At 38.1% G+C, this 14,991-nt stretch overlaps 1 protein-coding gene across 1 annotated transcript in view; it reads right to left on the bottom strand.

Moving 5' to 3' along the window:
• The window catches only part of agps (alkylglycerone phosphate synthase), a 34,797-nt gene that overhangs the window by 2,902 nt on the left and 16,904 nt on the right, over nt 1-14,991 (bottom strand). Inside the window, exons 11-19 of the mRNA XM_043249604.1 lie at nt 13,867-13,994; nt 11,721-11,772; nt 8,138-8,214; nt 6,836-6,948; nt 6,322-6,391; nt 5,805-5,866; nt 5,088-5,177; nt 3,955-4,054; nt 3,467-3,524 (exon numbers count right to left, since the gene is read on the bottom strand). Of these exons, the coding sequence (XP_043105539.1) occupies nt 3,467-3,524; nt 3,955-4,054; nt 5,088-5,177; nt 5,805-5,866; nt 6,322-6,391; nt 6,836-6,948; nt 8,138-8,214; nt 11,721-11,772; nt 13,867-13,994 (750 nt within the window). The remainder of the gene's footprint in view (nt 1-3,466; nt 3,525-3,954; nt 4,055-5,087; nt 5,178-5,804; nt 5,867-6,321; nt 6,392-6,835; nt 6,949-8,137; nt 8,215-11,720; nt 11,773-13,866; nt 13,995-14,991) is intronic.

Genomic DNA, 14,991 nt, shown 5'->3' with positions numbered 1-14,991 from the left:
ATATATATATATATATATATATATATATATATATATATATATATCACTATAATTAATCTTTATTGACATTGCTGGTGTTGTACATCATTATTATGTAATTGTTGTTGTTGTTTTTTTAAATTTAAACTTGGTTTGTTAGAATAAGTAAAATGTAGTTTACATTACCTAAATTTAATTCACACCTTTAAAGCATGTTTCAATACAACTAAATTAAATAAAAAAAACATTTATTAGATAATAAAAATGAAACCAATGTCCGCGAAATATAATATAATACAATACTGTTATGATTCATTTCCAAGATCATTAAAACAACTTTGAGTGTTCGGTTCACATAAACACCACGCGGCATGTTGTTGGTGAGAGCAGCAGTTTAAGGAAGCTTGCTGTCCCCCGAGTGTCACACTCTTAATATGATTGATAAGCTAGCAGAAGGCATCTCGTCGTCATACGTTACTGTTTGAGAAGGGGGCGGGGCTTAGGGCAAGGCCAGCTCACTATTGGCAACACCCCAACCTAGGACTCTCTCATACATATGCAAACAGGTCTTGCGGCGACCGAGCCAGTCACCTCGCTCGAAAGAACGGACGCCGGCCCACCGAACGCACGGCAAGCCAATCAGGAGGGGCCCCTCCTCAAACCCCCCAGTGGTGTCTTTGTGCCTCTGCTGGGCGGCAGACAGAAACAGAAGGAGGCATGACTGCATCATTGCCTCCATCACGGAGATAATTTACACATCTATCATCTCGCCGTCGGCCCATGTTCCTGCGCTCTCTTTCCATCACTACCCTGTCACTATTCATCTCTCGTAACCACTTTCGCACAGCTGAGACATGCAAAAAAACTCCAGCTCCAGCCGGAGACAAAAGCATAGGTGTGTGTGTGTGTGTGTTCGATAACGGCCGAATGAAGCAGAAGCGGCGCGAGTGTGTTTGAGGCCGATGCACTCGTTTGTCCCGTCACCTGCACAAACACACGCACGCTGCTCGCACTCCCACGCCGTCCTCGGGCGAGCGTTTACGCACGCTGTGCTCCGAGATCCGGCTCGGAAGAAAGCCTCAGGCATGTTTGCGTGGTGCCAAACAAACAACCCGAAAAACAAAACTCCCGCTGCGAGGTCCAACAAGAACTCTTCTGATCCGGGTCACGGCACCAGAAAATAAAAAAGCCACACTTTGGAGCCGTTGCATTAATCTGAAACATACTACTACTAGTGATGTTTGGCGGCGGTGAAGATTGTTGTTAAGCGAGCGAGCTAGAAAGTTTTATTCATTTTAGTGAATCGGTTCGTTTCGATTCATTTCACAGATCACAAATGATTCACGGATTCAATTAACTATAAACATGAATTTCATAATATAGCAAGCCCTACTTTTTGTAGTGGAATAAATTTAGTATTGCTAGGTTTGTTTGGACAGTCTGATTCGATGAACCAGTTACAAAAAGGACTTACTTCTTTGAATCATTAATGGCCCTCTTTTTTAGTAATACATTTTTGTATTAGTTTTGTTTGTTAGGTTCGTTGCATAATTTCAACGAAGGCACAATGCAGAACTCCTGCTTTGAAGTCCAACGACAATTCATATGATCCGGGTCACGAAACAAAAAGAAATAAATGACTGAAGTAAAAAGAAGAGAACTCGCTGATTTTTTGAGCCATCACTTTCATGAAATAGGAATCCCTAATTTTTGTAGTGAAATAAATGTTTAGTTAGATCTTGTTTGTTTGGACGGTTCGATTCAATGAACCACTTGACACAAATGATTCACTGATTTGATTCATTACTTTGATTCAAAAGCTCTTTTTTTTGTAGTTCGCAAGGTTTGTTTTGTTGGAGTGTTTCAATGAACATAACTAGCTGACTAAAATAAAAAAAAATAAAAACAATATACTGATTCATCTGAGCATTATTTTTTACAAAAAAATTACAGTAAGTTCAGTTTGATAAGATTACTATAGGTTTGTAAGGAGATTTCATTGACCTGCTTAAAGTAAATGATTCAGTGATTAATTAGATTTATAATTGCATTAAAAAAAAAAAAAAAGCTCTCCTCATATTGCAAAGTGCTTTATTATTATTATTATTATTATTAAAATATTATCAGAAACCTACAGTTTGTATGCTACCTTTGTTTGGACCGTTCAATTCAATGAACAGCTTTATAACTGATTCGCTGATCTTTTCATTTTCTTTAGTGAAATAAATGCTTAGTTCTGTTTGCTAGGGATAGGCGTTTTAACTAAATCACAGCGTTCAGTGTGAACGTCAGCCACCTCCCAAAGCTAGAAGTCAGGTGACTGACAAATGCTTTGCAGATTGGTTTGACCAAATCATTAAAAAACCTAAACGCATTACTTCTGATCGTTTCTTTCTTTGCATGGCTTCTCTTTAACCCTGTATCTTTAGCTGAGCAGCAAATCTATTTTAACTGTTTAATGACGTCCTTTTAAAAGTGCAAAGGGCGTCTTTCTGTTAGTTTAGATGTGTGCACACATGGCCAGCGTGTAACAAAGAGACTGTGTGCGCTTGTGTTTTAAGCGACTGGAAGTCTGGCAAACGTGCTCGCTTGCTTTCACAGCTCTGACCCGCGGTAAACACAGGTTAGTAAACTGTGCCTTTCTCTCCTGCGCCCTCCCACCTCGCAAGCCCAGACTACATCTGTTTTTCCAGATACACGCACACACACTTCATTTGTCATGCTGTGATTGTGTGTAGACAAAAGGGCCTGTCGGCAGGCAGATAGTACCACAGTACCGCTATTAATCACAATTACAGAGCGCTCCCCCACCACACACACACACACACACACACACACACACACACACACAATAACAGCACGGCTTTCTTCCTTTTAGATCAAAGTCAAGAAAGTTTAAAATATCAGCTATATAATCAGGTGTATGCATTATTAATTTTCACTTTATAAAGAAATAACATCCTTACTGAATAATAACAACGATTGGTCCAGTTCACAACTCACTGATTCGGTTGCGACACGAAAAAGATCTTACTTTTTGATACATTTTTGGAACCTAATGTCCTTTTGAAGCCTGAAACTCGTGTTTTTCAATTATTAATCTTTCTGAATGCTGTTTTGTGTTCCACAGAAGAAGATCAAAGTCATTCAGGTTTTTGGAACAACAAAATGGTCAAGAAACAACGACAGATCTGTAATCTCTGAGTGAACTCTGCCTTTAACAGTCCACACAGCACTTGACCTCATGTAGGCTACAGTGTGTGTGTGTGTGTGTGTGTGTGTGTGTGATTAATGAGTGTGGTGATGTTTAGCTAGCAGCAGGCGGATGGTAATGTTGATAAGTCATGTGTTTCAGATCCAATAAACCAGGACAAACCACTGACCCAAACTCTGCAATTCTAGACACCGAGTACTGTATGTGTTGTGTCCGGTGGAGATCAGAGTGAGGGAATGTATTCATTTATTTCAGATGTAAGGTGAAATTCACCTCCATGGTGGTGAGACAGACTTCCTCCGTTGGCTAGAATCTCCTCCCGGGCTGCATGCTACATAAAAAAGGCAAAAAAAAAACAACAACAAAGAAATTGTCAATATTTACTAGGGGGTCGGGGGGCGAAAATCAATTTCAATTCCAATTTCAGTTCCACCAAATCAACTCCCAATCGAAAATGTTTTTGAATCATTCATTCAATAGATTCATTCAAAAACACATATTCTTCATTAATGAAACAAGTAAAACACTCCCATGTTTTGCCAATAAAGAAATAAAAAAAAATATTTGATATCTAAAGGTTTGACTTTTTTGAACCGCATTGGAACTGAAACTGGGAATCTATAAAAATCTAAGAATCCATAAGCAGAATCTGAACTAAGATTTAAACGACTACTTTTAAGAAACAGCGCATTACGATGCTTTAAAACAAATCCAGAAACACATTTACATGTAACTTCTCTTCTCTTTCTTACTGTACGTACCTCCACTTGTTCATAGACGTGAACTGGATCGCTCAGACCCCGGTAATTAAAGGCAAAATAGAAATACACACAAGCACCTGCATCATACGTCTGTGTTACTCTAGAAAAAGGAAAACAAAGATTTAAAAAAAAAAAAAGTCAAGGTACAATGCTTTCAGGTTCCTCCGGGAAGTTCTTTAAGTTGCGCTCAGATGATTTTCCTATACCGACATCTAGTGGTGTGGATGTATCAAGCAACAACATTATATTTCAGTGCGGTTAGATGCAGAAATTATTTTTAATGTAACGCTTTATTAAAAATACCAAGTGAACTTCCAGTACACAAAATCTATTCAAGTTGATGATCAGATGCCGGACAAATATAGTTAGTTACATTATTATTATTATTAAATTAGATATCAGCTGGAGAGATTTATTGCCTTTCTCCTTTAATAGTATACAAAAAGAATGCAAAATAAATTCACTTATGACACCGGTTTGCCATAAATCCTAGATGGCATATCTGTAGTGTATCTTTCTGCCACTACGATTTTGTTTTTTGACCGAGGAAGTCAAAAATCATGAATTATATAGAAATGTCTCATTTTATGTTAATATACACATCTTTTCCCACTGATGTGTGATAAGGACCAGTAGAGTTCGATGTTTCTATAATTGGTTATCTTAACGTTCTTTTTCCCCTTCCAGAGAGCCTCAAAAAGAGAGAGGGAGGCACTGGCGAGCTTTCCATCCAGATCCTGCCTTTGTGACCCTTGACTTTGAGACAGTGAAAGTTTCAGGGCCGTGAGCTTGCGTTATCTGGTTCTGCAAAGGTTAAATGGCCGCATCAATCATGTCACACACAGCTGGATAGCGAAAGACAGGAAATGAATGACTGAAAAATGCACTTCAGCCCCGATCTCCCTCTCTTTCTGTGTGTGTGACGGTAAAGGTGAAGTCAGAATGATCACGGTAATTAATCAACACATAACAGCATCAAACTACATTTTTATAATTCTCTTTAAGTTGCGACCAATATTGCGGTCCTGTGGGTAATTTATGAAGCATAATACTATATGGATGACACTCCAGCTGATTGCTAGGTTCAGCAAATCAAAGGTCAGAGAGACGTGTGTGTGTGTGTGTGTGTGTACCTGCATGTGGAGAGCGGAGGGAACTGTACTCCTCTCTCCTTACACTCTCTCACAATCCTCTCCTTCACATTCCTGCACAAGTCCAAAACCCTGAAAAAGAGACGACATTTTTTAAATGTGACAGCAGACCAAAAAAAAGTCGCAAGGCTCCATTTTTATCTGACAGTTAAAAAAAATGAGATTTCCATAGATGCATGCTTTATTATGACAGGACAATATTTGGCTGAGATACAATTATGAGAAAATCTGAGGCTAGTAAATATTCAGGAAATCTCCTTTAAAGTTGTCCAAATGATGTTCGTAGCATGCATACGGTATTACTAATCAAAAATGTAATTGTATTACATATTGACCGAACATGATATTTATATCCCAACTATTTTTGCCAATAATTAAATTAAATGAAAAAAAGAAAACGTGTAAGATATATCGGCTTTCTTCTCACTCTAAACATTCGCTCAATCAACTTCAAGTGACGAGTCTCTGGATGCTGTGAGTCGTGAAGACTTCACACCGTTTTAAGTTCACGGTCTGTACAGAGTCGCGTGAAGTCTGAAAGTTTGTGTGACTTTGTGAGAGGTCAAGGTTTTTCTTTCGACTTCGCATCCTTGAAAGGTTCCCACCTCCACTGAACCATTCAGACAAAGACAACGAAAGCAGCAGTGGGCGACAAACTGAAAGAGCACCGTGATGCAGAAGTGATGGCGAAGCATTTACCTGTCCCAAGGCACAGACGTCTCAAACGACTCTCCGATCACATAGTAGTCCATTCCCAAATCCTGCACAAGAACACAGGTGGCACATTATTGGGCCTTACATTACATACATAGGGTTTCTACAGGTAACATATCTAATTTAATGTGTTTTAGTGCTATTGAATTTATTGTTTAATGCAATGCACAAGCTCTAATATTCTGATTTGATTATGATTATCGGTGCTCAATACTTAATAAATGGTAGTAATGTCATCATCATCATCATAATACTGAACATTATTTTCTGCTTTAAATGTGTAAATAAAATGTTACTTTTCAGTATACATTTAAAAAAAAATTTTTAACCAGCAATAATTTGAAATATCTAATAATTTATATCTTGTAACAATCATTTGTAACTAAATAAAGTGTTCATTTCTTTCCTAAAAAACCGAAACGTGCTGAACCCATGCCGTGAAAACGCACACATTTAGGGTTAGACGCAAAAAAAGATAAATCAGCGAGGATTGATAACACACCCGAAGATAAGCGATGACGAACGTCAGCATGTAACCCCTCTGACCGTTATCCTCTCCTGCTGCCAGACCCCTAAAAAACACACGCCAGAGCACCAGTCACTGGGAAGTTCAGGGGAAAATATACATTTATCAGCACAGTCAATGTTGAGAAAGAGAAACACACGCACACACACACACACACACACACACACACACACACACACACACACACAGTGTATGGATAAGGTCAGCTCTGGGATTCCCCTTCTATCCATCACAATCAGCCTCTAATTAAATATTCTCGAAATCAACACAAGCTTTAACGCAGAAATCATTCAATCCGTTCCCTCTTCCCCTCACCGCCGCTGAAAGAGTCGTGATGAATGAGGAAGGATGAAAAGACCGAGACAAACGCTCGTGCTTCTGTATACAATCAGAGAGATCAGTGCAGGTCAGGGGTCACGACCCTTACTGGTGAAACAGTAACCCTGGCTCCAAAGATTAGGAGAAGCCGCAAAAACGAGCGCTTTCTTACCCGAATTTGGCTGCGATGTCGTAAACCTGTTTCTCGTGCTGCAAAACCTTCCCACGATCCCCTTCGAATAACAGCGTGGCGACACACAGGTGGTGCGGGTCGAACCCTTTGAACTGAGAGCGGTGCGGCATGGTTAGACCACAGGAAACTGATCAGCAGATAACAACAATAATAGGGACCATCTTTTAGTTAAAAGTTTTAGCCTTTGGCATTCTCTGCCGCTAATATTAGTTTTCATTTCTCTTATTTCAAGGCTGCATGGGCGGGGGGAAAAAAATAAAAATTGTGCAATAATATCAAATCGGAGGATAAAAACCAATAGCTATATTTCTTGCTTTGACTGCAGAGCGACCGATCAAGCCAACTTCAGAGGCTTTAGATGACCTCGAAAATACGTTTGCAGTTTTGATTTCGTTTCGAAGCGTTTTGGGCAGGACGCAATAATATTAGGATGCAGTAAACAAAAGAAAGAATCTAAACAGAAACAAAACGGAACCAAACCAAACCGGTGGTGAACAAACGAAACACAAACCAAATAAAAATAAAACAAAACAGAACAAAGCAAAACTATACTCTCTAAAATATGTTTTTAACAGAATATTATCATGTTGTGTTTATCCAAAACCACACACACTAAAAAAAAAAACTAAACAAAACAAACAAAAATGCAAAAACACTTTTATACACCTGTTTTTTTTTTTATTAAAGTATTTTTAATGAACTAGTGAAAAGCTAAATACACCTTTAAGTGCTTCTTTTTTAGCACTAATTACAAATACTTTTCTCAAAATCTCCCCCTCGGTAACAGACACACAGAGAGTAAATCGTTTTATTAGTAAATGTATTTCTTATTTTATAAAAGATATAATTATCTATATTATAAAAGGTTTTTACAGAGCGGTTTGATCATACAAAAATTGCCTCTTTTTACACAACATTTAAAGTGGTTTTTAAATTATTCAATTAGATGCCGCCTCAACTGCGTGTTTCAACATAGAATTATAAAAAAAATCCAAACATTTAATACAAAAAAAAATTTAATCAATCAGCTGCGCAGGTATGGCGATATCTAATCTGTTTTTGTTTTTTTCGGCATTTAATCCACCGATTTAAGCAGTCACTAAGGATGTTTCAGTTCAAGGCTGTGTGGGTGACTGATGACGTCTGGGCATAAAATAAAACCTTTTATGCTCCCTGCTTTAAATGCAGAGTACTGTGCCTGACCAATCAGAACGGACCGCTACCGAGAGCAGTCAAAGAGTACCTAAATGTCATCTAGACTCACAGTTACATGTTTCTCACCTTTGTGATGTAGAATTTTTTCAACCCGTCCAGGAATGACGTGAATATGGAGGACACTTGTGGCTTGAGCGCATGACCTGTCCAAACGGGAATTAAAAACGTCAATAAAGCTCAGTATAAAGCGTACAATAATTTATTTTTTTTGCACTCTGTTTTAAAAGAGGAGAAACGACAGACTCTCGTAGCGTTTTCTAACAGCCCTCAGTTTTGCCCCTTGGATTTCCCAGAGGCCCTTGTGTCAGATTTATTAGCGGTGCGAACAATAGCTCAGTAATGACTGGAGACAGAGAGCGAGAGAGAACGCAGAGAGCGTGTTTCACAGGGAGCTCGTCGTAAATCATCCCGATAGCGGCCGCTCTGATATGAAACGCTGTTAAAATCTCACGCAGGACGGACGCAAAATCTCAAGATTCAGCGGTGAGAAATGTATCAAACACGCTAGTCACGTCACAGCGGTGTGGCCTAGCGTGGCTTAGCATGCTAATCTGGGAGTGGGTTTTCGTCGTGTCCTCTCACACCGGCTTTCACGTCCTGTGTGTTATACGGTGTCCGAGCGCTAGGCCAAGATGATGTATCGCTCATCTGGTTTTGCTACGGTACGTCCCTCATACCGTAGTGAACATTTGCATGGCCATCGGTATTTACACGCAAGAATGACTAAGACACTGAACGGGAGTCATGAATATTAAAACGTTGTTATTAAGCAAGGTATCTGATGGGTTGGTGAATTTAGTTTTCTTTTGTGGATGCTTTATAACATCAGAATCTCATCTGAGGTACGGTTATAGTGTACATATTGACAACAGCTTCAAGCATGACTAACCTAAACAGAATTAATCCAAATATCTGTACATTTTAAATATAATATTTTACTCATTCCAAAATGAATTTGACTTATTTACTTAAAACTTTTTTTTGGTTTCAGTTTTTTGCATTTATTATCTTTTTGCATCCAGGCTAAAAAATACATAATAATAATAATAATAATAATAATAATAATAATAATAATAATAATAGATGTATTTGCTAATTTATGAATTAAAGCAATTGTTATGAATTAATGTAATTTACTGAATTACCCTAAAACAGCCATTAGAACAGTTATGGAATTATAATTTTTATTATATATTAAAAATAAATAAAAATGGATCCATGCATTAAATGGATTAAAAGTAACAGTATTTTACTCTTGCAAACTTTCTAGTCATCCATTTTTAATCCTGAATAAGTTTCATATTTCCAAAAAAAAAGTAAATTCATACAAGAATTTTTTGCTTTGTGGCACAGGTATAAATTACATTTTAAAAAAAAAATTATATATATATCCTCAATTTACAATAAACTTTTTAGTGAATATATAAATTCAACAAATGAACTTACAGCACAGCATACGTACTTCACCCTGATGTAAAATGACTATTCTGACACACACTTTATTTTGGTCACACACTTCGCAGTAATGTTTACACAGAACATATTTTCAGTAATATCAGTCACAGTCAGCCCCAGCGACATTTAGTTTGTGAGGATCCCAACCCTTACAACACCAGATTACACCGTCTGAACGCACTGCAACTCTCATTAAAACAACACTCATTATCTCTCCTTTCTTCTGGTTGCGATTACGACACAGACGTAAAAATAAACCAGCCACACTTCTGGGCTTAAAGAGTGTGCATGCTGCAAAAACCATTATGATTACAGAGACCGGAGTCTTCATTAAAGAGTCAATACATCTCTCTGCCTCTCAGAAGTGCACCGTCGATGAAAACACAGAGCCGAACAGGAGTTAATGAGATCCCTGGAGACGGGGGAACTTTTCCAGATATATCTGGCAACCCCTCACAAATTCCCCCACATCTCCGCATGTAGCGTTGTAAACCTCGGCTGCACTGTGAGCTTAATTGCTGCCAGAGCCATTTTTCATTGTTCCTGGATTGTGTGTTTGTGCCTTCGCTCGCTGCTCAGCTGGTAAAATAATGATCAATTTTACTTTATACGCGGCGGCGCGAGCGGGGGGTTCTCCAGAGATAAATTACACCAGACCAAATTAAACCACTTGATGTAATGAATACACAAAAACAACAACAACAACAACAACAACAAGTAATAAAAACCAAAACAAAGCTCTCAAACGCTAAATCTTCCAATTCATCTCAGCGGAGTGGAATATGAAAACCGATTACTGTCTCTAAAGCCAGAAAGGGATTATAACTGATGACTCTGGCAACGTTTCTCTACTTCTTCCGCTCATATGATGACATAACCAGCTTATAATACACTGAAACATGAAATATGAAACCGTCTAACTAAACAGTGGAAACAGTAGCTCACGAATATTAAATAGGCTTCTTGCAGTATATTAAAAAAAAGATATACTGATTTCGATCAGGTTTGTGACGGTAGTTACTTCTGTAAAACTGATATAACAATAACATTAAGACCACTGTATAACTGTTCAATAAACTAAATTTCCCATATAATGTTTACAGTTTTAACTAGTGTTATTTTACCAGTACTTTAATTAAACCAGTATTATATTATTCATAAAATATATACTACCTTTATACTACTAATTATTTACATTTTTAAAAGAATTCTGCTCTAGAGATGTTTCCAAAAAGCATCACAGCTTCCACAATTATTCTGTAAGTAATTACTAGTTTCTAACTTCATGTAACACGTTATCTGAAGACTGACAGAAGGGCTGCAGGGAGGAAGTTGCATCACGAGTGTTCAATATAAATGCGAGACACTGCTTCTCTACCTGCTCTTTCCTGAGGTTTGTGTGATTGTCTGGAGCAGCGCTGATCTGAGATCAGCCCACACGGGACTGAGGCAGCACTGTAACCATGACAACACACTGAAAATCATAAAAGCTCTACATATATTATTATATAAATACATAAGTAACACGTCAGTATAGGGATCAAATTCTTACTGTTTTTTTTGACTATTACTAACATGTTGGCTGTTTATTAATGCACATATTCAGCATGTCTATATTTTACATCCCTAATCCGACCCAATACCTAAACTTAACTTCTACAGGTTTGAAACAACTGTTTTTTTTGTTGTTGTTGATACTGAAATCACAAAACAAAAAGTCTGTTTTAAAAGCTCCTTTTTGCAAGATGTAATGAAAGTCTCCGGTGTCCCGAGAATGTGTTTGTAAAGTTTAAACTCAAAATACCCCACAGATCATTTATTATATAATGTTAAAAATGGCTAATTTGAGCGCAAGCAGAAACACGCTGTTTTAGTGGATGTCTCTTTAAATGCAAATGTGCTCCTCCCTTTTCCCACAATACATATAATTATATATGTATATATGTGTGTGTGTGTGTGTGTGTGTGTGTGTCGTTTACGCTGTTTCCATATTGATCTGTGTGCGAACAACGTATCATCATTTGCAATAGTTGAATATAATAAAAAACACAAGCTGACATTTTTATTGCTTTTTCGTTCATTTCTAAAGGCAGCTGTCACCATAATGAACTGCCATTGTAAGAGAGCTGTGTAAAGACTCTTCAAAACATGTTTTAAGTTCCACAGGCTAATATTGAGGAAAAATGAAGCTCACCGAACTGAAACTGCTCGTTGTCCATTAGCCGAATGGACGCTGGAGCGCATCTCTGAAACGAAAACAAACAAAACAAAACTTCAGACAGAAACAAATTAACGTATGGAGATGTAAAATGACCCTCGCCCGCAGATTTAAACAAATCGACAATATTATTACTGCTCAGCAAGTATTTTTAGCAAACACCTACACTATCTAAATGATATTCCAATTAAAATAAATGCTTGTTTTTTTTTTTTTAAAGCAGTCGTGGGCAAAGAGAAACGCAGAGAGAGGAGCGGTGCAGGTCCTGAATAGCATAATCAATAATTTAATTTTAACTTTGGATCACAGTTTGTTTATGGAGTAATAAGAAGCAGTGCTGTAGAGAACGCTAGCGCCGCGCTCGCTCATCAATAACAGCTACACCAGCAGCAGGTCCACGGACTAATGAGAGGCTGAGATCTAAGGCCATTAGCCAGAGTCTGAGCAGAGCTGCAGGTACACACGCTGTAATGAGAGCTGCCGCCTAACTCCACACACACACACACACACACACACCGTGTCAGCTACTAGTCAAGCTATATCTGTTAATACTGGGCTGTCAAAATGTAGAACAAAAAAAAATCTCCACATTTGAATGGAGAAATGTTGCATTGGAATTGTTAGCCTCACCAAATGCATTTTGATGTTGAAGCCACTAGATGCGTTTCGGCTACGTGGTTTGTTCAAAATATGGCGGAAAACGAGCACATCAGTGTGGAGATGTTCAACTTTTCAAAAACATGCTTTATGGTGGTTTTTCCCCATCTGACTGCATGTCAAGTGTTTAAATAAATAAAGTAGCCATGCTCTTTGTGAATGGTTTTCCGTTCTTTATTAAACTATACATACGTGCTGTTTTTTTCTAAACTGCCAAACTGTTTTTCGCCTGAACTGAAGTTATGCCTTTTAAATTAGAATATACTTCTAATTTATAATAGAAAATCGTAATTATATGAATTTAATTTATACTTTTGACATGATTCATATGCTAAATGCATACAGTAGGGTTTAAAGGTCTTTGGTTAGCAAGATTTTTTAAGATTTCTATTTGCTGTGTTTGTCTACTGTGTTAACAAAATGTTAAAACATCCCAGCTCACGAAACATCCAATATGCTAACAAAATGTATAATAACAAAATGACAAAATATCCCATGCTATCACCACGATGAAACGTGCAAGAAACATGCTAGCAACATGCTAAATGTGCTGTTAACGAGCTAAAACGTGCTATCATCATGCTAAAACATTTAAGAAACATGTTAGCAATGTGCCAAGTTGTGCTAGAAACATGCTAAAGCATGTTCATGCTGAAAAATGTGCTCAAAGAAACATGTAACATGTTAAAATGTGCTTAAACATGCTAACATTTTAGAGATTAACAAAATAAGCTAAAATGACGCTAAAAATTCAGGTAATGTGCTAACATGCTAGTGTCACACTAAAACACGATGTGAACATGGTAAAATCAACATGCTAGCGACGTGGTAAAACACTATGACAGCAACAGACATTTAAAATGACTGCTATTCAAGTACACGCTGTTTTTTTAACTTATTTTGCAAATAATAATTTTGAAAAATGGACAAAAATATTAAGCAGACATATGGTCATTCAACACTGATGATAAAAGTAAGGTTTCTTGAGCAAGTCAGCATATTAGGATGATTTATGAAGAATCGTGTGAAATTCTTTATTAAAAATGAACCATAGTTTTATTATAGTAGAAGTGTGTTTTTGGTGGGCTGACCGCATTTGCAATAACCACACTATGTTTGAACTATGCTTAGTGTAATAAAACCATTATTTACCATGGTTTAACTACATAACTTTTTTTTTTTGTAAAAAACGGTGGTTAATTTTAATAAGAGGCTGAAGACTAGAGTTATGATGCTGAAAACATAGCTTCGAAATCATAATAATGGATTACATTTTTTAATTTTAACATTTAAATACAAAACATTTTAAACTAATACTACACAATATTTCTGTACATGTTGAATTTTTGAATGTTCTGGCCATTTGTATCAGTAACTGGTTGTAACGTCATTTTGAGGTCGGCATCAGAGCGTCTGTGAACCTCTAGAAAACGTGTTTTTGAGCCCCGTGGAGTCCTGCACTGACCTGTCTGGCCACCTCTCTCAGGCACGCCACACCCTGCTGGAAGTTTGGGAAGACGACGGAGCCGTACTTCTGATACTCGGGAACGGGTCGGATCTTCAGCGTCACTTCAGTCACCACTCCCAGAGTCCCTGAAGAGCAAGACACACACGCTTAACCAGCTTCAACGGATCCGATTCGCTATCACCGTCTCGCACACACGAGGGCTGGAAATGTGCGAGATCTGTAAGATTCATGACTTGAATAGCCCTTAACATCAAGCAAAGGATGTCAGAGTGTTAAAAAAGCGTATGCAACACACACACATATACGAATGGAGCCCCTGGCTCTCTGCGGGAGATCTGCGTGCTTCATTTTGACCTGAACGCTCAAGTTTCTTCCGCTCCGAAAGGAAGCAGAGAGATTTACAGACTGTGTTGTGTGACATAAAGCAGGTTAGTATCAAACGGCACCCTGGGGGGAAAGCAGAGCCACCGAGGGCCTGGCGCTGCAGGATTCCTGTCCCAAACCGGCATGACCTCTGACCTCTGAGGGAAACCCTGCGTCTGCAGCTCTGAGACTGGGCTTCCAGACTCATTACCGACGGCCCAGAGCGAGTGTTCATGGGCGAGTGTGCCACACTGGTGATAAAGTCCTGCGGAGAGTTTATGTGACCCTTCGGTGAGAGCGTATGCTGGACGAGGCTTTATGAGCCGCTCGTCCTCATCCTTCACTCAGTCATGAGTGCATGCAGTACAACTGGCAAAAAAAAACTAAACGATATCATGCAAAATGCTTCAGGAACGACCCGTTCATTTGTTTAACGGTAGGTTACCGTATCATACGTGGTATAAATATACGGTTTAATGTTGTATTATATCGAATTTTACTTTAAAATGTTATCAAAATAGTTTTGCAGATGCAAAAATAATGGATTAATGTATAACTTCCCAGATTCCCAGAGGTCCCTGCATGACACGGCACATATGATTGTATTGTATTCAGATGGTTTATTTCTTCTTCTTTTCAGGAGCGTACTTTAGGGTGCTTTGTGTTACAATGTATGATATTAAGTGAGAGTAATGGTGTTATCATAAGGGTGTCTTGTATTTTTTTGTGTCCCAGTCCCTGTTTATTTTCTATTCAACA

Source organism: Puntigrus tetrazona, chromosome 9 (genome assembly GCF_018831695.1).
Source record: "Puntigrus tetrazona isolate hp1 chromosome 9, ASM1883169v1, whole genome shotgun sequence".
NCBI classification, from domain to species: Eukaryota; Metazoa; Chordata; class Actinopteri; order Cypriniformes; family Cyprinidae; genus Puntigrus; species Puntigrus tetrazona.
The sequence above is the reverse complement of the archived record's forward strand: the minus strand, read 5'-3'. Positions and strand labels throughout refer to the sequence as shown.